We start from the raw sequence: 26,305 nt of genomic DNA, 5'->3' as shown, positions 1-26,305 counted from the left end.
TGCAAAATATTCATCCTTGCCACTCATCAAAATGACACTATTAAAGACTAGAGGTTTGTGTGGATGATATCCTGTATTGTGAAGGCTGTGCTATATTTCTAACTTAAAATTCTCTCCTGATGCACATGTGAAGCCTATGCAATTCATTGTTGAGAAGACTTCAACCTTGTCCATAACCTGGCTATCATTAGTGGGTGATGTTACAATTGAACCATGTGAACTCCTAACTCATATTGCTGTTGTTATTTTTATTATAAGAAAAGCCCCATTAAGGAAACATTAAGGGTATCAGTGAAGAAAAAACTCCCAAAATTGCAACATGCTCCCTGAGGCTTGGGTGTGGACTGAAAAAGGTAATATCTTACATGTTAATAGGGACATCTAAAACACCAGATAAAACACATGGTTGCCAATTGAATGTGAATTTCAGGTAAACAATGAATCCTTTTTTTTAGTATAAGTGTGTTCCATTTGTTGTCTGTTATCTTTATGTGCTAGATCTGGCAATCCTGCCTTCAAGCCTTGCTACTCCAAGTGTGGTCCCTGGACCAACAATAACTGCATCACCTAAAAGCTTGTTAGAAATGCTGAATCTCACTCAGGTTCTACCCCAGACTTACTATCTCGGCTTGGGCTTCTATGACAAAAATCCCGCACCTGGCAGTTTAAACAATGCACATTTATTTCTCACAATTCTTGGGATCATGGTGTTCAGGACCAAGGTGCTGGCATATCCTGTGTCTGACGAGGGCTCTCTTCCTGGTTTGCTGATGGCTGCCTTCTTGTTGTGTCCTCACATGGCAGAGAGAGAGAGAGAGAGACAGAGAGAGAGAGAGAGAGAGAGAGAGAGAGAGAGAGAGAGAGAGAACCTTTCTCATGTCTCCTCTTACAACGCTAGTAATCCCATTAATGAGGGCTCCACCCTCAAGACCTAATTATCTCCCAAAGACCCCACCACCAAAGATGATTGCACAAGGGGTGAGGATTTCAACTATGAATTTCTGGGGGACAAAAACATTCAATCCATAGCACTTACTGAATCAGAATCTGCATTTTAATAACATTTCCAAGAGTTTAGCCTGCACCCTAAAGTTTGAGAAGCACTGTTTCAGGACTACAGACTATTTTTATTGAGATTATCTCATTGATCTTCACATTGTCCCAGGAAGTTGGCAAGGAAAGAGGAAGCAGGGAAGACACTCCCTTTTAAACCACTTTGTTTAACCCATTCTTGTTTTCAGAATGAAGATTTAAATGCTGATAGGGTCACTGTGATTGGGCACACCTGCAGTTTCCTCCCATCAAAGGGCAGAGTCTCCTCTTACCCCACCTCCTGTTCCAGACCTGTTTAGCTACAGAGGCAGAGAGAGATCTGTCAGAGATGGGCGAGGGTGGAGTGACTTGGGGGAGCTGCGGGATGAAAGTGGATTCAAACCTTAGGGGAGCCACTGCTTACACACCCTTAACCACAGTCTCACCACTGCGGATTGCACCCTGCAGCCTGCCACAGCAGCCATCGCTCTGTGTATCCTGTTCTATTTGAAGTCGTCATCAATTTCAACTGGTGCCATTACTTAATAACAGCTTTTTAAAAAACAAGATAATCACTGGAGTAAATGGAAATATCTACCGTAAGAGTCATTTTCATGTCAGAAATGTTAAAATTTGAAATAGGTATGTTTCTGAATCAAGGAAGTACAGTAGAGAGCTATGGAGCATGTTCAGAAAGTAATCTGGAAAAATGAGGGTGATGGAAGACAAGCCTGAGCAAACAGTGAGATAGGACAAAAGGCTGCATGAGTGTGTACAAACAGAAAAATGTGGCCGAAGGAGTCTGGTAGATAAAACAGAAAGACAGGAAGAAATGTCTGGTTTATTGGAGACCTATCGCACAGGCTTGAGTTTATAAACTTCAGGCATGACAATCTCTATCAGTTCTAATAAGCATCTCTGCTTCATATCTATTAATACTTGATGGATTTTTTAAAAAAATTATTTCTTCTTATTTTCTATTTTTATTTTTTAGAGATAGAATTTCACTCTGTTGCTCAGGTTGGAGTACAGTGGCACAATAATAGTGTACTGCAACCTCAAATTCCTGGGCTCAAGTGATCCTCCTGCCTCAGCCTCCTGAGTAGCTAAGATTATAGGTGCCTGCCACCATGCCCAGACTATTATTTTCTGTAGACACAGGGTCTCACTGTGTTGCCCAGGCTAGTCTGTCTTTCTTTTTTTTTGTTGAGACGGAGTCTTGCTCTCTCACCCAGGCTGGAGTGCAGTGGCTTGATCTCGGCTCACTGCAAACTCCGCCTCCCAGGTTCATGCCATTCTCCTGCCTCAGCCCCCCCGAGTAGCTGGGACTACAGGTACCCACCACCATGCCCGGCTAATTTTTTGTATTTTTTTTTGGTAGAGATGGGGTTTCACCATGTTAGCCAGGATGGTCTCGATCTCCTGACCTCGTGATTCGCCCGCCTCGGTCTCCCAGAGTGCTGGGATTACAGGCTGCCCAGGCTAGTCTTAAACTCTTGAGCTCAAGTGATCCTCCTGCCACAGCTTCTCAAAGTGTTGGGACTACAGGTGTGAGTCATTGTATCTGACCAGATTTTCTACAAATAAAGTTTCTAGTTCTTTTATTTCGCATAGGTTATAAGAGTAACTTTTCTTTCTTTTTCTTTTCTTTTCTTTTTTAACAACCATTCCTAAACAATTAAAAAGGTCTGTCATCTTAAAACTCATAATTCAAAAGTGTGAAAAAATATGTTATTATCTGCATTATAAATGGATTCTTACACTTACAAAATACTATAGTAAATTTCTTCAAGTGAAAAATTTCTCCAATGTTTTTCTAGATTAATTAATATTTGGATAAGAAGAAAGCTTCAATTACATTTAATTCAGCAAGTCTTCATTGGTGATCTATTTACTATGCTAGTATATAAAAATATAATATTAGGATTCCCTGCTAGTGGAATAATTTTAAAAAAAGAACTAAAGGAAACCATGTAACTGTAATTGTTCCATGGGTACATAATTTGAATCACAAATATTTGACAGCTTATTCTTTTAATAATATACTTATGCATAATAAAAGATATATTTTATTGGACTAAATTCTGGACTATTCCTACAAGTGATTTCATTGCATTAAACTTGATCATTTTCCCCACCTGCAAAAAATCTTCCAATGGCTTCCCATTGATCTCAGGATAAAATTTAAATCTTTTTCCTGAGGACCGATCCAGGCGTTACCAGTGTGGTCCCTTCCTAAACCTGCAGTCTAGCAGTAGGGTACTGATGTTCCTAGGTTCACTGGGCTCACCCCAGTCACTGTATCTTCTCATGTATTGATCCCATTGCCATCTTGTTGGAGTCTCACTCTGTCACCCAGGCTGGAGTGCAGTGGCACGATCTTGGCTCACTGCAACCTCCTCCTCCTGGGTTCAAGTGATTCTCCTGCCTCGGCTTCCCGAGTAGCTGGGACTACAGGCATGTGCCACCACACCCGGCTAATTTTTGTATCTTTAGTAGAGACGGGGTTTCACTCTGTTGGCTAGGCTGGTCTTGAACTCCTGACCTCAGGTGATCCACCTGCCTTGTCCTCCCATTGTCATCTTGGAGCACTTAATCTATAGGGCCTTGCACAGAGCCTGGGACACAGGCAGTACTTAATCATATTGCTGATGGCCTGGTGGACTGACTCAATGAATGCTGTAGAACCACTCAAGCTTTTATAGAGCTTAGGATCTGTCTTATTTGTTCTCCTAACTTGGGGAGGACAGCATTTAGCTGTTGTTTGTTTAAGAGGTAGGGTGTTGCCATAAAGAAATATTGGGCTAGGATTTGGGAGATTCCCAGCTTTCACCCTTGTTAATTGGTTAACAGTGGACTAATTGTTTACCCTGTCTGGGTTCTTCATCTGCACAATGAGGAACTTGTCTGAACCATCCTGATCTCCTCCACCTCTGACTTCAGTGGTCATTATCTTCCCCATTCATATTCTTGGTGGTGTTTAGTCTCTTCCCCTAACCTCACCCATGGCCTTTTAAAAATATTTCCTTTTGTAAGAAATTGCCTATGGACTAATATCAGCAACCTGTGTGACGATCTATGGGAGTAGCAGTTCAAAACCCAGGCTTTGGCCGGGCGCGGTGGCTCAAGCCTGTAATCCCAGCACTTTGGGAGGCCGAGACGGGTGGATCACGAGGTCAGGAGATCGAGACCATCCTGGCTAACACAGTGAAACCCCGTCTCTACTAAAAAATACAAAAAACTAGCTGGGCGAGGTGGCGGGCGCCTGTAGTCCCAGCTACTCGGGAGGCTGAGGCAGGAGAATGGCGCAAACCCGGGAGGCGGAGCTTGCAGTGAGCTGAGATCCGGCCACTGCACTCCAGCCTGGGCGACAGAGCCAGACTCTGTCTCAAAAACAAACAAACAAACAAACAAACAAACAAAAAACCCAGGCTTTATGTTAGCCAAGGCTTAAAGGTAAACACAGATGGGAAACAGAGCAGCTAAAAAAACCAAGCATTTTATTCATTAGGCCATCTGGCCATCCTTCACAGTGTCTTTCTCTACAGTCATCGGGAAAATACAAACTAGAAGCTGTTAATTCATAGCTGAATTTTCTGGCCAAAGGTCTCCTAGCTAAAAAGCCAGACACTGGCAAAATGCTAAGTATTTTTTAGTGGCATGTTGTTAATATCATAACTAATTTCCTTCTCATGATCTATGATTTGATATTGATATTTGGAGCATTTTGAAATAGTGAGAGCTCTTTTCATAGGTATCTTGCTTTCACCTTGCTAAACTCTTCCTGATATGGTTAATAACAACATTAGCAATTGGTACGGTTTGGCTGTGTGTCCCCACCAATTCCCATCTTCAATTGGAATCCCCATAATCCCTGCGTGTTGAGAACAGGACCTTGGATCATGGGAGTGGTTTCCCCCATGCTGTTCTCATGATAGTGAGTGAGTTCTCATGAGATTTGGTGCTTTTATAAGGGACTCTTCCCCCTTTACTTGCACTTCCCTCTCCTGCCACCTTGTGAGGAAGGTGCCTGCTTCCCCTTTGTCTTCTGCCATGATTGTAAGTTTCCTGAGGCCTCCCCAGCTATACGGAACTGTGGGTCAATCAAGCCTCTTTCCTTTATAAATTACCCAGTCTCAGGGAAGTTCTTTATAGCAGTATGAGGATGACTAATACAGCAATAGATGCTAAAAAATGCAACTCAGCAGCGTAAGAAACACCTAATGTGCGCCTCCCTTGCACCTCCTGCTTAACTTTTGCAGTTTCTTCTCAATGTAATAGCCATGCACTTTATATTAGTAGCCAAAGATTATATTTATTTTTGTAGAGACAAGGTCTCACAATGTTGCTCAGGCTGGTTTCAAACTCTTAGGCTAAAGCTATCTTCCCACCTTGGCCTCCCAAAGTGTTGGGATTATAGGCGTGAGCCACTGCTCCTGACCAACCACATACCTTCTTGTTTCCTTTTGATCACAGCTGCTTCGTATGCTTGAAACTGCTCAATAAAGCCCCAGAACAGATTCCCCTCTTAGCATCTCCACCCACTGGTCAATCCTCAAAGATTCCTTGAGTCCAATTTACCAGCTACTTTATCCACCTGCAACCCCATTGCTGAGGGCTTTGGCAGATTCCTGTCCTTGTGTCCTGCCCTGCCTGCCAACTTCCAACCAGTCCTCCCATCCAGCCTCTCCACCTTATGAAAATCCAGGCCAAGCCCATTTTTGGGCTGAATCAAAAAATTCAGAAATTCCATATCAAGTCCCCACAGCACTGGTCAGCACAGCAGGATGATGAAAACTGCTGTCTCTTGTCAGGAGGTTCCGATGGGACTTCCCAAAGTGTGTCACCTATTAGAACCGTTTCTCAGTGTCCCTCAGACATTTTCTGTTACCTTGCTAATGAATACTTCAATTTTTTTCCCAACTAGGGTGAAAAAAAAACAGTTGAATTTTCATTTCCTGTTTAACTTGTGATGAAAACAAAAGAGCCCTGGAAATTTAACTATGGATAAAAATAGCTTCAGTATCTTAAAGCCATTAAGTGAACATAAAAGGGCTCTTTGTGATCTCAGGGTGTCTGAAACCTGGCATCTGCCACCGTTCCTCTGTCCTCATCCAGAGGCAAGGCGTTCTGAACAAGGATTCCACGCTTAATGGCACCTTGAGAGTAAGTGCTCCCAGATGCCCATCAAACCTGTCACTCCCAACAGCTGTTGCTAAGTGATGACTTGCCCCTCCACCCTCTGTTGCTTTTTGCATAAACAGGTCTGCAGATTTGTGCCAAGAGAGTCTTCCAAGGCTGGGTGTGCTGTGCCCCCATCCATGCACACATCGAGTCACTCTCACCTGGCTTTGCTGTGCCCGTTCCAGCATTCCTCCTCATTGGACGTGCCCGCTGTCACGCTCTCGTCCTTGCAGATGGTGTAGGGTAACGCTGACCAGACCTTTTTAGAGAGCTTCAATTTCTCTTTTATGTCTGTGACCTGATCAAGAAACCAGGGAAAGCAAGTGAGTATTCTGCTCAGGCTTTGCCCATTTCTACTCAAGGACGTACACAGGCGAAGGTTATAGAACCTGTGATGTGACCAGCAGGAACTCTTTAACAGTTTTAAGAGACAGACACCACACTGCAGGGTTTATTGCCCGGGAAAGCCTCCTTTCCTCTCCCTCAGTCCTCCTCTAGCCGACAGTTCTCAGGTAATTGGCTTTTTGTTTTCCATCTTTTCTGTCCTTCAATCCTTTGAATTAAAAACTTACGAAGCATCACGCCTGGCTTTGGGTCCCTCTCCTGCTGAGAGTCCCTATTGTGAACACCCCAAGTATAGTCTCTAGAATTCATTTGCTTGCATGTCAGACAACTGTACCAACACTAATGCACCAAGAGAAAAATACTTTTCCCAATGGACTCCTTGTTTCTGCAAAAAATAAATATTGCCACTAATTCAGCTGCTGGTACTTCTGCTCTAGTGCAAATGACAGGCCCTTACAGCATACACATGGTAAGCAATAAACCAAACCCTCTGAAAAATCTCTAGAACTGAAAGAGAAGTCATTCTAAATATGGGTAAGTGTAAAATTCACAGCCCTGTGGATGGATGGCCGGGAAAAGCTTAGTGCCAGCATCTTAAGTGTCTTCAGGCTGAACACTGACTTTTCACTTGCAGAAAGGGTAGAGAGAGGAATTTAATTTCATTTTGGCTTCATAATGAACATTGGGAAAGTCCAGAGATGGCTGGAATGCATCTGTTATGAATTGAATTCTTTTCCTCCCTTTAACATGTTAAGTTCCTGACCCTTGGTACCGCAGAATGTGACTTTAGTTTGAGATAGGGTCATTACAGAGATAAATAAGTTAAAGTGAGGTCACGTGGGTGGCCCCTCACTCAATATGATGTGTGCTTATAAAAAGGAGAAATTTGAGCACAGAGACACGCACAGAGGAAAGATAATGTGAAGAGACACAGGAAGAAGATGCTCATTTACAAGCCAAGGAGAGAGGCCTAGAACGGATCCTTTCCTCCCAGCCCTCAGGAGGAACCAGCCCGGCCGACACCTTGATTTCAGACTTCCAGCCCCAGAACTGTGGGACAGTAAATGTCTGCTGTTTTAAGCAACTCAGTTTGTGGTACTTTGTTATGATGGCCTTGCAAACAAATACAGATGCAAACAAGCGTTGAGTCAACATTTGATGGGGAACGGGATATTTACGGAATCTCCAAGTACCTAGTAACACAGGTTGCTTATTAATTACAAGTGGAAAACTAGTAATTTTACATTGTGGAAATTTGGCAGGTTGCCACCTTCACCGAGTGATCAAGCAAGGGGACAAATTGGTCATGTGTTCCCCCTGATGTGATGTGCCAAGATAGACACGTCACTCAGGCCGCCCCAAATTCATAATCTGAACCTAATCATGGGGACACCTCAGACAAACCGAGACTGAGGGGGCATTCTGAAAACCAGCTGGCCTCTACTCATCAACAATGTCCATCATAAAAGACAAGGCAAAGCTGAAGAGTCCTTCCAGATTAAGAGTAAGAGACGTAATAGCTAAATGCAGGCAGAGGGCTCTGAAGTAAATGCTAGGTCGGAAGGATAATTGCCAATAAACGACATTATTGTGATAGTGGGCAAAATTTGTATGCTGGTTCTCTATTAGATAATAGTATTATGTTAGTGTTAAATTTCCTGAATATAAAATCATACTGTGGTAACACAGGAGAATGCTGTACTCTCGGGAGATACACGCTGGAGGGTTTAAAATGAAAGGGGTATAATTTCCACAACTTGCTCTACAACAGCTCAGTAATAATCAAGAATAACAATAAATATACAGACGTATAAACAAAAAGAGAAAAAGGTAAATGTGACAACTTTTTCATATCTGGTAAATCTAAATGAAGAGTATAAAATTTTTCAAAACAAATGCAACTTTCCGTAAGTTTGAATTTTTTTTTATTTCAAAATAAACCATGTGAAAAACAATTCCTCACATTGTATTTGTTCTGTGTAGTGTCACTTTGGTGCCCTAACCTCCACTGAAGGTGTCCCCACAATAGACCACTCATTCTCACTCTTGTCAAAACAGTCCTCAGAGAAAGAAATACATGTTATATATTTACATCTGGTTCAGAAAATGACCACCGCCTTTAGGACTGAAATACTGTCAGGTTTATTCTGTCCCATAATAAAACAAACTAAGAATGAGCACTCTCTTCCTGCTTATTTTGTACTAAAATCCTACCTCCAGGTTATGGGAATCTAAACCAGATACACAGATTTTGAGACTCAGAGAAAGAACGAAGTTGCATGCCGTCCCACAGGTGTCTCCTTTCAGTATGTGCAGAATTTAATGGTGGATGTTGCACTGCTCATTCTTTAAATCATTCTCAAACGCTGTCTCCTTCGGAGTGCATTCTCGGGTCCCAGGTTAGATTGAGATTCAGCTTTCTGCACTGCCCAGTGCCCTCCTGATGATTCTAAGTACTGACCACGTGAAACTCTAATAATTGGCTTATTTTTCTGATTCTCTTTTAGACAACATGCTTCTTGTTGGCAGATATAGGGTTGTAATTTATCTTTATCCAGTGTCCAGTATGGGTCAAGCGACTAATCATCCAAATTTGCCACAACTAAGGGGATTCCCAGGGTGACGAGTTTTCAGCGTTAAAATGGGAACGTCCCAGGTAAACTAGGATGAGTTGGTCACACAGGTCTAAGCACACAGTAGGTGCTCAATAAATGTTGGTGAAGATAATGGATTGAATTGTCCCATTCTATTACAAGGTCATAGACTATGGTTAACACAAATTAGCTGGGGTCACAATACTGTGTGTTCATCCTCCCAAAAGGGGTGCAAGAACACTGTGGGATTGTATTTGGCTAAGTGAGGAGCCCATCACCGGGATGTGGGTTTCCTCTCATTGTTCACCCCAGCACATTTATAATCAGAGTATGTTCCCTCTGGCATTTCGGTAGCTGTGCATTTTCATTGTGCAATTGAAGGAGATAACATCAAAGGAGCAGTGAGAAATGTAAATGCTGTTTTAACGTTCTGCACGGAAACACTGGCCAATTCACCTGCAGACGGTGACGGTGAGGCAGACGGCTGAAAAAATGGACACTCTTAGCCAATGGAAAAGAACACACCTTTGATTCATTTATGTCTGAATGATTGCAGTTTATTTTTCAGTATTAGGAAGGCCTTTCAATTTGCACATAATTTAGAAATATTTTTCTCATTTTTTTAATTGATATTTCTGAATAATATATGTAACTGCTCTGCTGTAGCTCCAGACATGAAGTGTTTTTTTTTTTTTTTCCTGGAAACTTAAGTGTACACAACTGTGAATTAAGCCTTCTCTTAACAAGCACTGTTAGTACAAATATATTACTGACAATGACAGTGAGCCCTAATTCATTAATAACACACCAGATGGGAACAAAGACTTGGGATAACATACAAAATTTGTAACAATTTCCTTTCTCTGATTCCTGAATGAGCTATTCTAGGAAAAATGAACTCTTACCAATACTTGTGAATGGTATTTACCATCGCTCCAATATTGTTTTAGTAATGCTGTGATATTAGTAATCCCAGTAATATTTAAGTATTACTTTTTTCATCTGTGCTATTTGATAGATTCTGGAAGTTAAACAACAACTCCTGTTATGTCTCTGGAATCTGATCCAAACATATACTGTTGGGGTCCATAGGGAAAACATGAGCCCTCTTTTAGGATTTATCTGGAGTTGATTCTGAGTTCTGATAATTGCAACTCCTGATGTCAGTAGAGACAAACACTCCTAGTTTAAGACCTGTCAAAAGGCCCATGAACACTTGACTCTATTAGGAAGAGAGGGCGCCCTTCTCATACCTACCATTACAGGACTGTAAAATTAGGCTAAAGAGGGAGGAAGGTGACAAGGTGGAATGATTGCTAAAAACAAAGAGATTAGCAAAGCCAATGAGCAGAAAGAACTATCTAAGTACTCTTCTATGACTAATTTACCTAAGAAGTAATCTTGCTCCAAATATTTCACCTGAATCCCATCAGGTTTCTGACTTAAAAAAATCAGTTTACAGGAAATACTGGCAATAGAGGAAAAAACTAAGTAACACCAGAAATAATCAGACACATCTAGGGATGAGATATTATATAAGACAACTGGCCTTTAATGCTTCAAAAGAGGGCAGGTGAAAGAAGAAATCAAGAAAGTAAGCAAGCAAGAAACAAAGAAAGAGAGAAAGAAAGAGAAGAAAAAAAGGGAGGGAGGAAGGAAGGAAGGAATGAAGGAAGGAAGGAAGGAGGAAAGGAAGGAAAGAAGGAAGGAAGGAAAAGGAAGGAAGGAAGAGAAACTGACCCCTGGATTTGGAGGTAGGGACCCCGCTGTAAGTAAGAGCTTTGATAATTTTGAATGTAGAATAAATAGTAGTTGATATTACTGACTAACTGCTAATTTTCTTAAGTGTGATCATGATGTCATGGCTGTATAGGAGACTGTGCTTGCTTTTAGGAGATTCACGCTGAGATACTTAGGGATAATGTGTCACTGCATCTTTTACTTACTTGAAAATAGCAAAATAGTCAACCATTATTCAATCTGTATGAGGGTTTATATGGATGTTCATTTTACTATTTTTTTCCCCACCATTTCAATATTGAAAAAGTTACAAATAATGAAGAGTTGGGAAACAGATAAGACTTTGTTGTTAGGGCACATGGCTTTTAAGAGCCTTCCTGGGTTCAGCAGAGGGCAGTATTTGACTCTAAGAAATAGGGATTAACTGTGAGCTTTCATTGAGCTGAGGCCCTCAGGCGCATTCGATCTTCACAACTCTGACGGTGCTAAAATAGTATCATTATGCCCTTATACAAAAAGGAAACAGGCCTTAGAAGGGCTAAAAAACTTGCCACAAATCTAGTTAATGATGGAGATGAGATTCAAATTCAAATGCAGATTCTGGAATCATTACTCTTAACCACTAGGCCTACTATGACCATAGTTGATAACCTTGGTTTTTGAAGTATGTGTGTTCGGTTGCCGGCAGGAGTCTGTGTGCATCTCTGGGGGCGTGCAAGAGATTCAATGTGATTCAGGATTAGAATTCCTATTTCTAAGTATAAAAATACAAGAGGAATTAAGCTTTCCTAATATTTAATCTAGAGATTGATATTTCAACCAGTCCATACAGGGATGGCCATTTCTCAATTACCCCAAGGACAGAGTAAGACTTTCATAGTGGGGAGGGGCAGCAGTGGCACCTCCACCACCATTAACTTGCTGCTGGTGTATTGATCCAGCATATGTACTGGCTAAGGCATTTATTGATCCAGCATATGTACTGGCTAAGGCATTTATGGATTAGACTAATTAGTTTTAACTAACTCATTCAATGGAATAGGACTTAAATAGCTTTTGAAAAGAAACTTTGGATTTCTTTCATTTCAAACAAAGCAAGCACAAGTAAACAATACAATGGCAGGCATAATATTCCTCTTATTCTTGATACATCTGGAACATTACAAAATAGAAATAAAAAAGAATATATTTTTCTCATCTTTCAAAACTTTCTGTTTTTATGTAAATTTCATCAGGTGCAGAATGTGTTAATTCGGTAGTGCTTATGTTACAATTTATGTATACATATTTATATGTATTCTGGTTGTCTATCATCCAGAATACTTTGCTGATAGAGGTGCAAGACCAAAAATATTTGCAGATCATCAGTCTACGGCACAGGGACTCATACCATATATTTTAAATCCGTGACTTAGCAAGTAAAAATTCAATAACATTCAATGAAATCTGTTTAATGAGACAAGAAAATGTAGTACAGTTTAGAAAAAGTTCCAAAACATTGGTTAAATAAGAAAAAAGGCTTTTGTGGCTAGTATTCCTTCATTAAACACTTCTAACATGCCTTTTATAAGACAGGTTTTATAGTAGACTCTGGGAATGCAAACTATGACTTGTACACAGTTGCTATCCTTGAAGGGTTTGTAGCACTGTCTGGTGGGGGTAACTGATGCGGAACAAACATTATAGTCCTAGCTAAGCAAAGGGCTGTGGGAGCACATATTAATTTGTCTGGAAATTCCCTTCCAAGGAACACCACCATATTCCTTCTCAAGCAAATAAGGCTTCGCTGCTATTTGTTCTTTTGTGGTTGCTGAACTCTTGTCATGGGACAGATTAGGAAGCAGAATAATTAATAATTTTCATCCAGGGATCAAAAACAAAAATAATGCATTACAGCCTCCCAAGTTTTAACCTCCAAGAACAGGATGATTTTGTCCATGTAGAAGCAATGGCTTTTAGCCACCACTCTGATCTTCAGCTGCTCATTTGCTAAAGAACAGCTGTACTTTCTTGGCTCCCAGGGAATAACTGCTCCACAGCCAGAGACTCAGTAAACAGAGCTTTGTGTGTACCAGTGCTTAATAAATATTTGTCAAATGAATAAATACACGAACAGCATTGCTGATGATCTGCTAAGGGAAGTAAGATTTCAAAAATGATTGATTACCTGCCAGCAACTGCTTTCCAAATGTAACTTTAGAGAGTAAAGGAGGCATGGACCAATTCGTTCAGGTTTTTAGGGGGGGAAAAAAAAAAACAACAAAACACCAAAACTCATTTTCCTTGACCCGATTACCCCCAGAGGAAGAGAGAGATCTCAGATGATCCCCTCAATCTTCTAATTAGCATTTCAGACTCCTGTTGTCTTAAATGTCATTCCAGTTGTAATTTACACAGGTAAGATGGGACACCTGGGGGACCGCAAAAACAATCTTGGCTTAAGGAAAAAGCATGAGAATTTAACTAAAAATGGAATAAATCCCATCTTAAAAGGTCTTTGCAATCCTCATAAACACATTCCACCACCTTCTTTTGGTTTTCTAAGCTGGTGACCTGTTGAATTCTGAGTTGTTGTGTTTGTGAACTCCATTATTGCTTTTGTATCCCATGTGAATTCTCTGATGAGACATATTTGAATTTCTCCTTCAGCCCATGGCTGTCTACCCAACCACAGGAGGTCCCAAGTCCATCTACCCTGGACCCTTTATTTCCTCTGGATCTTTCCAGAGCAGTCACTGTGAGAAGGCCACCTGCCATTTTCCCTCAACCATCCCTGGATGCAAATCCACCTCACTGGCTACATGTTGTGTGCACCTGGCCCAACGCCCTATTTGTTCCTGACTTCAGAAAGTTTCGATGTGCCCATTTCATCACGATGAAAACATAATGTAACCAGATGTAAATAATATATACCATATCTTTAGAAAAATATGATGAATATTTAAAGGACTACACTCTAAATAATAAATATTGAAGGAAAAAACCAATGTGAATATTTTATAGGCTGGAGGTCATTGGTAAGCTTTGGAAAACAGTCTGTTTAAAGGAATGAAGGCAGGCTGGTTGTGCTCAGGGACAAGGCCATTTTACTTGGTCAACACAAAGTCACCATACACAAAACTATTTTTGCAACCTAAGAGTTTGACATAATCCAGTTTTGGAGACAGTGACCTCATCTAACTTTACTGTAGAGAAGAATGGTCTTTTCTGACAGCACCAAGTCATCTGCTTCACCATGTGAGCCCGCATCAGAATTCAAGTCATGCATACTCCTTCAGTAATCAAACAAGGTCTGTGAATGTACCTGTCCACAGCTTCTCTCACTCCCTCGGGAAACACGTGCACTCGGGATGAGAGCATTTATAGTTCCTAAGTCTCAGATAGAATATTATTTTTTCTGATGTGGCCAAATATCTATAAACACAATCTCCCTCCCTCACATTCTTAGAGCAAGTAATCCATATCTTCTGATAATGGCTTTTAGCACTGTCTTCACTAGAACATCAGTTTTCCATTTATTCTGAGTTTATGAAACTCTTTGGTGTCATTTTTCATGTCTCAGATTGGCCCCTCTATAATGTAATGTTTGGGTAGGTTTTGTAATGCTTGGTGGAGAAACTGCTTGTACTAATAACATGTTTTCTTTTAGGAAACTTCTAGATAAGTCTTGGGGATGATAGCAGGGTTCTGTGGAATGCACTTTGTCAGTGACCCTAACGCTGACTTTGACCATATGTTACACCCAGCACTTTACAGAGTCCTCAAGACACTATTCAACCTAAAACCACTCCGACATTTTGGGCTCTATCATGTGTTCCCAGGGAGTCCATGATAACTTCTAGTCTGTTTCCACATGACATATATTTTTGTGGTGGTGTGGTACTTTTTATTTTTTTGTTTTTATTTTTTTGAGACAGTCTTGTTCTGTCACCAGGCTGGAGCGCAGTGGTGTGATCTTGGCTCACAGCAACCCCCGCCTCCCGAGTTCACGCCATTCTCCTGCCTCAGCCTCCCGAGCAGCTGGGACTACAGACATGTGCCACCATGCCCAGCTAATTTTTGTAGTTTTAGTAGAGATGGGGTTTCACCACATTGGCCAGGATGGTCTTGATCTCTTGACCTCATGATCCACCCACCTCAGCCTCCCAAAGTGCTGGGATTACAGGTGTGAGCCATGGCACCCGGCCAGTACTTTTAACATTACTCCCAAGGTGACAAACACATGTTTCATAGGAAAGATTAAGAAGGATATAAAAAAAATTTTTTTTAAGTAGGAAGTGAATCTTTGAAGGTTTGAAAACACAATGCTTAGTTTTGTTGAGTTTCGTAGAGAACTGGGAATGGCTTGAAAAGTTCAGTCTGAGTAATCCTGTCTGGTTTCAGGCTTGGAATTTCTTGGCTAGCTGATCACGCCATATTAAGGGCATGCATGCTCCTGAAAACACTGATGGGGTCCTTTTCAGGCAAAATGCTGGTCCTCAAATTGGGATAAATGAGGGAGACATCAGAAATATCTTCCTACTGCTGTTCAGGTTAGATTTTTGCAGCAGATTTTAAGAAAACAACAAAAACTTTCAAATCTTTGTGTTTGTACCTAATGTCCTGATTGTGCCTCACTCCCTATGGCATTACATTTTAGGCATGTGAGTGCAGTAGGATCCCACACGTCCTTGAGAGATGACACAGTCTGACATTAAACTAATATCTATTGAATTCAGTAGTGAAAACTAAAACACAAGAATTCAGTTGTTCCTTGGGAAGCCAGACCAAGTCAAAGTATTACTTTGCAACAAGATACCTAAAATGTGGCACTATTTACTTTTCAAGACTGAAAAATAGCAATGATTTCAAGGAGTAGTTTTATTGCTTAATCATGGAATTTACAGGCTTTGCAGAGCTCTCACGGTCAGTCCAATGCTTCCAGAGCATTCTTGACAGGCTCATCTAGACTCTGTTTAAATGTTTCTAATGACAGATATAAATGAAGGAGGACTTAGGATTTGCTGTTTTGACCTAAGCCAAGTCATCTCCCCTAGCTAGGCAGTTCTGGGTCTTCATGGACAGGGCTTGAGTACACAGCAGAAACACATTCTTATTCTTTCTCCTCGCTTGGCATTGAGACAGAGCCCTCAACTTTTCTCTCTTGCCTGGCTTTGTTCCTTTGCAAGCGCTACCTGGTTTCAAATTCTGAGAGTGGATTCTATTTTTCTCTGCCTAGCCCTTGGTAAATGCTCCTTTGGATTCATTTCTGACCAAAGGTCTGTCCCATCTGCTCTCTTGCTCTCTGGTTTGGAGAACAGCTGTGTCCTCCTTGGTGGCTAACTTTGGCCTCTATCTTTTTTCAGGAATTATTTTTGCTGTATAGAGGCAGACATCCCCAGGGAACTTGCCATGATTTAGAGCATGGATTGTGACAAGTGCTGATTCTAAATTAGGTCATTAGATATGCAGTCTTCATAATGCTGGATTGGAAGATCTCAGGTGCGCTTTCAAAAGAAGAGAATGAATTCAGTATTTCCAGCAGTTATATAAGGCACCTTGAAGCATTTTGGATATTTTATTTTAAATCTGACCTCTGCTCCTACCATCATCTATTCTATCATCATTACGGAATGAAACCTTTTGGAAGTTCTTTGTGGTTTGAAAAGCAGATTTCCTCCATATTTCCTGAATTTCCTGATATAGCTAACAAGATGATGCTAGTGGCATAGGATTGACCCCTTTGTATAGGACTAACCTGGAAATTAGCCCTGATTTGGAAAACTGCCAGAGAGCACTCCAATTATTTAATAGCCCAATTTTGCTAATGTGAAAAAAAGTTTAATGTTTGAACACTTAGTTTTGCTGAAAAATTCAGATTCTTTGCCAACTCTTACTTCAAATGTACAACCCCTTCATAGGGCCTTTGATATACTTAGGAAACCCATACAGAATTTCCATCTCTGTTTCTACCTGTGATTGGCATAACACAGTGATTTCGTTAAGCTCATAGCTACCTGAAGGTACTCTGAAAATATTGAAATTTCATCTTTAGGGAATGAAATCCAGGACAAGTAAGTCTGCTAATTAAAAAAGGGGGAGGAGGCATCGCAAAGCATTTCACTTCAAGTTTAGGCATTCCTGAATATTTTCGAGTTCATTCTTTAATTCCAGCAGTTTGGTGGCTTTATTCTTCCACACCAAAACTGGGAAACAGACGTGTATTGTGGTCTCTTTCTCTAAAGCCTACAGACATTTGGAACTTACTGGGAAACAGGAAACACCTTTTGCTCACCCAAGAGTGGTGTCATTGAGCATGATATCTTACTTATCTTAAGTAAGATATTGCAAACATTATTCCGTCCAACAGCAAGAGTACCCACAAAGATGTACACACATTGGAAAAGTAATTTAGATGCAGCATAGGAAAGTATTCAGCAAGTGGTAGGTGGAAATCAGATTTATCTACATTCTAAAGCCATTTAGGGTAGAGACGGGTTGCCATAAATCTTCAATGGAATAGGCAACCAAAAGCATATAAATGTCTTTTGGGCATGTATGATTTGATTTATACTTAACTATGTAGACTTGCATTGTGTGGTGCATAATAAATGCTACTTTTAAATTTCTTATGTTATATTTATGCTATAATTCAATGATCTGCCTTTTTTTCTTCCTGGGTTTAACTGGGAACTGGTTCAAGTTCAAATATCAAAGATTTTAGCCTAAGGGATGAGATACTAGTAAATATCTCTAAGAATGTAAACCACTGCACCCAAGGCTGTCTATGAACTTTTACTTAAACGTAGGGTCTGTACATTGGAGAGAAGAGTATAATTTAGTTGAAAGTCTTCCTATGGGTTTCAACTTAGGGCCTCCCCAGAATATGTGCTCACAGAGATCCCTTCGGTTTTACCTAGCATAGAGATTTGCCCATTCATCGTGGGTGTGGGCCTCCCTCCCAGCTGCAGGTGACATGGGGGCAGGGCCTCTGTGCTTTGTGTTCACCACTTCCTAGCAGATGAGTGTCCCATCGCCTAGCACAGTGCCTGGTTTTTGGTTGTACTCAATAGACAGCGAATGAACAAATGAACAATTGGCAGAGTAGGCAGAAGGGCAAGTTCAAATTCTGGGTCTTCAAATGAAATTGTAAATGAAATGTAAATTATACATGCCCTTACTTGCAAAATAAATTATTGCCATAGGGAAGGGCATCTTCCTGGTAAGCTTCCCTATATTACAGATAATTGGTTGTTTAGGGTCTATTTATGAATAGTCATTCCAACTAAACACCCTCACCCCCACACACACCTGCACACAGCCAGGCACACACACTTGACTCGTATCTACAATGTACTGGGCCTTTTTAAGGTCTTGGGCATACAGCGATTTAAAGGACATGGTCCTGCCTTCAATTAACCACCCAGTGGAGGAAAGATATATACACATAAATGAGCATTAAAAATGGCTCACACGTTTAAGGGTTGTAGGGTGTGAGAAGTAAAATCAATATCTTACAATAAGGGAGAAAGTGGAAACTTAAGTTCACACATTGCTAGGGCACTTGGAACTGGAAGTACTTAATGAGTACAAATGCCACCATGGGGACATATGGCACTGGGGGACTAAACTGCATTCTTTCTTGCAAATCAAGTTCTTACCCCTGTGAGGTAAATTACGTGTTCCTGAGAGCCATCTGGTTACCTTAAAGATCCAATTTACCCCATGGGGCACCAACCAGGGAGTACCATTTACTCCTCTTATGATTAGACCCAAGTGACATAATTTTGCTTGGCTTTCACCTTTACATCATAAGCATCCAATAACCTAAATAGGTCCTCTTAGTCTCCTACAAGCTGCAGAGGTGTCATAGGCAGGCCACTTTAGCTCCACTGGGAGAGAAAACAACTGTAAAATGGCAAAATGGCCATCCTGTTCGAAGAAGCAATGAGAGCCTAAAGGCAGCAAATATCCCACAGAAACATAATGTGAGACACAAAGGAGCTACGGGTGTCTTTTTAAATTTTCTAGTTGCCACATTGAAAAAAAAGTAAGTTGAAGCTAATTTCAATGTTACGTTTTGTTGAACACAACTTATTCAAAACATTGTTTCAATATACAGTAAACACAAAACATTTAAATGAGATATTGTATGTTCTTTATTCTTTTCTGGTACTAAGTCTTTAAAGACTAGTTTATATTTTATACTTATAGTCCATCTCAATTCATTCCACCGGACATCTCCGTTGCTCAATAGTCACACATGGCTAGTAGCTGCCATGTTAGATGGCACAGGTTTCAAAATCTGTTGTGGGTTTTTCACTTAGAGCACATTTCAGTTCTGTCTACAGCACATCCTTAGTGGTCAACAGCCTTGTGTGGCTGGTGGCTACCGTACTGAGAGCACGGTCTAACGTCCTTCCTAAGCACGTCAGGAGAGGGGCCAGTTGCTACTGAGAGGGGTTGAGCGTGATTCCTAGGCTAGGGGTTGTTGTCTGAATGAGCTAAAGGCGGGCTATTAGCTTAACGTTAGAGTGTTCAGTATCTTCTTCTGAACTTTTTGAGTAGGTTGCATTTCAAAACAACAGAACTCATTTTTATCCTTTTTCTCTGACCTCACTCTCCTGCCCCTACTCTATACCCACAGTCAACTGTCCCAAGTACAGCAGGAAAGAACTGAATCGAAGTTAGGTTACAGTAGAAGTCTGTTTGAATCCAGCCTATGTCTAGAATTGCTTCAGTTTATATAAATGGGAACATGTTCCATTCAGCTTTGTGACATCCATCAAAATTTCACCTATGAACAGATTTTTGGCTCGCATTTATTTATTTTTACCGAAGTTTAATAATCATCCAGAAAAGTACACAAATCATATATCATCAGTTTGATGAATTTCTCACAAGATACTCATGCAATAAGACACCAGATATGTGGTGGTTTTAATAAAGGAAAATATTTTTTAAAGTTTTTGTTGAATCTAGTGAGAACACATGGACACAGGGAGGGGAACATCACACACCAGGGCCTGTCGGGGGTGGGGGGCAAGGGAAAGGAGAGCATTAGGACAAACACCTAATGCATGTGGGGCTTAAAACCTAGATGACGGGTTGATGGGTGCAGCAAACCAGCATGGCACATGTATACCTATGTAACAAACCTGCAGTTTCTGCACATGTGTCCCAGAACTTAAAGTAAAATTAAAAAAGGTTTTTGTTAAATCTAATTCTTTTCACAAGATTTCATTCTCTTGAAAATTAATTTTATCAAGTCATGGATATGCAGGGATTAAAGATTACCAAAGAGCTGAGTTTATTATTGATTTACTGTAACTTTGAGATTATAAATTGCTTCTAGGCTCTGGGCATGTACCTACATTTTAAAGGCAAAGGGCTATCAAAAAGTCGATACAATGACTTGCTTAAAGCAGCCTGACATCTTTTCCTTCAAGGTGGTCCAGCCTCATCTGCGGGCCTTTAGGGACCACCTTCACTATGACCACCAGATGGCAGTGCTGTCCAATCTTTGTCCACCTTTCACCCCCTTCCCAGTCTTATCCCCGAGAATAAAATTGTAGATTGTTCCACTGCATATAAAACTGACAACCCTGTTATTTTAAACTTGAAACTGACAGGCTGTCATTTTAATGAGGTCTACCAGAGCCAAGGTTAACCAAAACTTAATTTCCCTACAAAATGTTAAGGCCACAGTTCTAAAAGGGGGCTGTGAAATTTTATGTTATTGATACTTTTTCTGACTGTACAAGTTTTAAGATATTTTTTGACAAGTAAAGCTACATGATGAATATAGACATATGTTTATGTATAATAGCCAAATTCTGTATTACAATTGCTTCAAATTTCTCCCAATAGGTCCTTTTACTCTAAGTTAGATTCCCCGACACAAAGTTCTTTGTATCCATTTCAGTCTATTTTGAAGCAAAAGTATATATTTTTAGCACTTTGACTTTCCAGCTTAATGAGTCAAAGGAAAATTTAAAGCTTTTTTCAATCTCATTAATATTCCAAAATGAAATCCAGTGTAGTATTTAATTCTTTATTTCTATGAAATAAGCTTAGATCTAGAACAGTAAAACTTAGAAAGGATTTTTTATAATAGGTATTCCTACAATGTGTGATGGTTAATGGCATTACAATTTATTTCCTTTCCCTTGAAATGTCTTTTTATGTTGATCAAGGAAGGATTTAAAGTCAGTTACTAACTGTGCCAATATTAAAAACATTAGAAATCACCTTTCCCAAGTGATTTTGCTAACATTTTTTTGCACCCTTTAATCTGTTCCAAGCAATAATTTTAAACATGTAACCAACCTTCCTGTCTGAATTTATGCAGTAGATCCTGCAAATAATCCATTTCTACATTTACAAAATTTACTTGGAATGATTATTGTCACTACTGATCCTTTGTCACAGGCCAAAGGTCTGTCCGCAAAAGGACTTTATAAGCTCAGGAGGAGCCTGCCTGGATTTCTGAAAGTGGGCATCAAATAAATGAATTTCATGTTCAGTTATTATTAATTAGTGGCAATGCCCATTCACTTCGAGAAACATCTAATGCAAACATACTGTGTATAAAGAACTGTGCCTGGGAGACTAAGTTTATAAAACCAAGTTAGAAACAGTTCCTGTCCTCAGGATCAGCTACATAATTTGTAGAGCCCAGTGCAAAATGAAAATGCAGGGCTCCCTGTTTCAATATTATTAGGAATTTGAACGTGGCATTTACAGAGCGTCAGGTACTTCTAAACACTGGGCCTTGTGCAACTATGCAGGTAGTATCCCATGAAGCCTGCTTGTCTTCAAGAAGCTATGATCTAGTTGGGTTTTCCTGACCTGCACAACAAGGAGTGAGACAGGTGCTGATAAAAATGATGATAACAACAGTGATGGCTACCATTACCTATTAGACACTCAGCAACCAAATCCATAATTGCCTCCAATTTGTAAAAAATGCTGAAAGGTAGCTGTTGATGTCTCAACTTTACAGATGCAATAACTGAGAATTGCATTTCTATGGTGACTTTTTTGTTTAGTGAGATGTCATCAAATCCTCACTAAGTGGCTGGCCCCATGGTAAACCCATCACTCCTATCTCATTGTTTAATCATCACAACCTCACATGAACAATGAAGACACCGAGGAAGTGAAGAGTGAAGTCACTTGGCCTTGATCACACAGCACAAGTAGTAGGGCCTGATTTTGAGCCTTGGCAGTGGGGCCCCAGAGCCTGCAGTCTCAAATTAGCCATTACAACAGCACTGGTGAACTGGAGAGTGTTACTGCATTTGAAAAGCCCTGTGCCTGTTGGTAGGTCTCACTCATTTAAAAAAAGATGGAAAATATATTTGCGGGGAGGAGGATGGCACTCTGGAAATCTTTGTACTCTTCCCTGAATTATCAGTCCATGCTAATGTTCTAGACCTTCTCCAATACCATTGTGATTCTAGCAGCCCTACAAACAATGTCCTGATTCTTGGCCTTTTTCTAACGCCACTATGGTTTGAGTAGCCTTTCCTAATTTTCTAGGCCATTTCTAACAATGCCTATGGCTAGAGCCCTCCAAACAAATATAAGACCACACATTTTTCAGGATAACATTTTAAATCAGCCCATCTTCCTTTAGGAAGTCCAAAGACAGATGAATCAAATGCTATTTGCCCAATTATGCTTCTGGTTATGTATAACAGAGGGTTATACTGTCCCTGAATCAATCAATCAATCAATCAATCAATCAATCATCTATCATCGATCAATCGTCTATCTATCTTAACTATCAGCAGAAATAATAATTTTCAGGTGGTGCTAAGAACATTCTAGATGCACAATACCATAAAACCTATGCCATTTCTCTAACAGGCAAGTGTGAAAAAATGAAAGTCCTAAAAACTCCTCCTGGCTTTAAAATGGAAAAAGAGTTCCCCTTCTGGATTTTTTATTCATAAAACAGCACAGACCAACTCCTCCCCTGGGTTTCCATGACAAAGGGAGAGTTTTCCCATAGGGCTACATATGTAGGCTGGAAAGCCAGCCCTACATATTTAATGGTCTGTATCTAACAACATTGTATTAGAAATCCTCTTCTTGAGACTATTTCTCTTATGAAATGAAAAGTAGTAAAGAAAACAAAATTTTCACCACCCTGCCATAGGAACCCATGGGGACTTGATAGGGCTTTGCATTTTCCTATTACATTGTACTTGGGAATAAGGTTGAGAAGCCAGACAGTAAATCTGATCCAACCAAATCCAAAGCACTTGGAGGAATCACCTTTTTATTGCAGATAAGTATAAAACCAGTACTGGAAGCACACTGGAATCTTAAAGATCAAACCCCAGGGGCTTTCTGTTAATAGATTTGGTAGCTAAGCAGTGGTACTTAGAGAATAGCCTTTATCTCTTCAAAAAAAAAAGTCTCAGCAAAAGGAGTTCTGAATGTAAATAATTAGAATGATTTCTGTCAAGTTAGCCTCAATGTTAGGTTGCTTTTCTATTCCTTCTTTGAAGAGCGTTATGTTTTATTCCTGATGCACTGGAAAGTCATGGTATAATTATCCTGCTGGCATATGAGGTTACACTGCCAGTCTTTCTGAACAGAATGGAAACCTAACCTCTCAATTTTTCCCCTAGATTAATAAATATAAAATTCACTGATTTGATTTTTTGTATTTTTCTCATCAGAAGTTAATTCTGAATTTTTATACTATGCCATGGTGATCCATAAATCACAAATTCCAAGATGCTTCATTCTCTTCATTCTTTTTAGTATAATTAAAGGAAAGTTAAGCAGCCCTTTTGAAAATAGTTTTCATTTTCTTATTTCTTCAAATCATTTCCTATGTGGAAAACCGACCTTCTTTTTCAAGCCAAATCACGAATATTTAAAAAGGACCTAGTGCATTTTCAATTGCTTCTTTTGTCCTCACAAAGGTAGGAGGGTTTTTCAAAGGTTTTTACAAAGATAACTGAAAGTGGGGTATTATTTATCCAAGTGCCTAAATGAGATATGCCACTAAGTTCCCCTTCTCCATTATTTATATGGTCGAGAAGAAAGGACAAACTTCAAAGGAGCTAGAACTTATGTCCAGAACTTGGTTTTACTATTATTGCTCCGAAAAGGTGACTCCACAACAAGAAGAGACACTTAGAAATCTCTTTTGCTTGACATTTTAAAAAGTTTTTTTTTTTTTTTTTTTTAAACAAAGCCATTAGAACAGGCTTTCCTAAAACATGATGAAAAAGAGGATTTCAGGAAAAACATGCTGAGTATCCTGGGAAATCATGGAAACTCTGTAGTTATCTTTACAAGGGAAAGAGCTTTTCTCTGATCAAAAATGGTGAAGGCACAGGTGGTCCTGGGGTTGCCATGCCGAGGCGTTCACACAACGTGCTCTCAGTACAGACACAGGGAGTAGACCTGCAGTCTGGAGATTGGCACTCTTAACTTGCGTCCCACAACTCGTCCTGACACACGGGAAATCTGAAAACTCAGACCCACGGGGTTAAAGAGTAGACAGTGTGATCTCTCCAGGGCAAGCTCAACCCTGTGACTTCACTTATTTTCTTTCTCTGAAAAGTCTTTTAATTTTCAGATTTAGTCTAGCTTTTCATATCCATCTTTTCACTTCTTCTAAGCCTATAAGTCAGGTTCTCATGGCCAATGAATCTAATTGCAGTAATTTAAAAAAAATCTGTCTTTATTTTCTTTACTTTATTTTTTGAATATGTAGTACTGCTGCCATGAATTAAATGGTCTTTTTCTTCTCTTTCTTTCTTTTTTCTTTCTTTCTTTCTTTCTTTCTTTTTCTTTCTTTCTCTTTCTTTCTTTCTCTCTTCTTTCCCTCCCTCCCTCCCTTCCTCCCTCCCTCCTTCCCTCCCTTCCTTCCTTCCTTCCTTCCCCTCCTTCCTTCCTTCCTTCCTTCCTTCCTTCCTTCCTTCCTTCCTTCCTTCCTTCCTCCCTCCCTCCCTCCCTCCCTCCCTCCCTCCCTTCCTTCCTTCTGTCTTTCTTTCTCTTTCTTTTTTGATGGAGTCTTGCTCTGTCACCCAGGCTGGAGTGCAGTGGCACAGTCTCAGCTCACTGCAACCTCTGCTTCCCAGGTTCAAGTGATTCTCCTGTCTCAGCCTCCCAAGTAGCTGGAACTACAGGTGCACACCACCACATCCGGCTAATTTTTGTATTTTTAGTACAGATGGGGTTTCACCACACTGGTCAGGCTGGTCTTGAACTCCTGACCTCAGGTGATTCACCCTCCTCAGCCTCCCAAAGTGCCATGGTCCTTTCTCTTAAAGACCAATGGCAATGGCTGTATTGCTGCGTGTGGTCATGCATTCAGTCAACAAACATCCATGAAGGGTTTTCTCTGTGCAAGATACTGCATTAGGCATTGGGGCTACAGAGATGAAAAGGACATTGTTTCTACTTTCAAGGAGCTTTCTCTTCTGTGGAGATAAAGACATAAAAACTGATAGTAGTATAATGTGATGTCAACATTGACAAGAATTGAGTAGAGAAGGATAGAAGCTGAGTGTAGAGTAGGTTTTTTCCAAGAGCAGAAACCAGTGACCCAAACTTGATTAAACTGAGATCAAATGGGAAAAGGTAAGGGCACTTAAACCACAGTAAAGGGGATAGGGTTTAACGGGTTAAATCAGGACCAATGAGAATAGACACATGGTGCTATTCTCAGTACAGACACAGGTACTAGACCTGCAGTCTAGGGATTCGCACTCTTAACTTGTATCCCCCAACTCGTGGTGGTACCTTAGGGCTGTGACCACTTACTGAGAAACCCAATCAATTTCTAGGGAGGGTTCAAGGAGTGAGGGAGGCATTCTCAAGGCCTGGGTACCATCAGTTGGCCAAGAGTGCCGCAGATGCCTTTAGTTAGAGGACTAACTAAAGTCCTCTAACTAAAGGCAGAATGTGTGTTCACACTGTATCTTACAGGTGATGCATGCAGCTTCTGATGGATAAGTATTACCTGTGGAGCATCAGATGGTCCAGAGGTACAGAGTAGGGGTCCTGAGTCTGCCAAGTAGGGGCTCTAGGGAGCAGCTCCCACAGGGGTCTCTCTGAGCTACTCTTGAAGAATGAGTTGGTGTTGGGGCTCCCAGTCAGATGGAGCCCACGTTCAAAGGCTCATGTGGACCAAACCCACTAAGGCTTTGGAAAGTAGTTAGTTTGGTACAACTGAAAGGTACAGTGCATACGTTGGAGAGGCAGGAGGCGGGGCCAGAGAAGTGGGCCAGTAGATTCTGCAGGGTTTCATAGTCTACTGTGAGCAGTTTAGTATTTTTTTCTGGAGAATCATTGAAGGGTGAAGGGTGCTAGAACAGCCCAGCTGGGGTCCAGAAGGATACACAGGTATGGCGCTGTGAAAGCCAGGTGGGGTGGGCAATGGTCTGGATTGATGACAG

At 40.6% G+C, this 26,305-nt stretch overlaps 1 protein-coding gene across 5 annotated transcripts in view; it reads right to left on the bottom strand.

Moving 5' to 3' along the window:
* The window catches only part of GPC6 (glypican 6), a 1,170,736-nt gene that overhangs the window by 19,924 nt on the left and 1,124,507 nt on the right, over nt 1–26,305 (bottom strand). For all 5 annotated transcript variants that reach the window (XM_050766550.1, XM_050766548.1, XM_050766549.1 and 2 more), the window contains one exon: nt 6,378–6,514. In XM_050766550.1, coding sequence (XP_050622507.1) covers nt 6,378–6,514 — 137 coding nt within the window. The remainder of the gene's footprint in view (nt 1–6,377; nt 6,515–26,305) is intronic.

Source organism: Macaca thibetana, chromosome 17, assembly GCF_024542745.1.
Source record: "Macaca thibetana thibetana isolate TM-01 chromosome 17, ASM2454274v1, whole genome shotgun sequence".
NCBI classification, from domain to species: Eukaryota; Metazoa; Chordata; class Mammalia; order Primates; family Cercopithecidae; genus Macaca; species Macaca thibetana.
The sequence above is the reverse complement of the archived record's forward strand: the minus strand, read 5'-3'. Positions and strand labels throughout refer to the sequence as shown.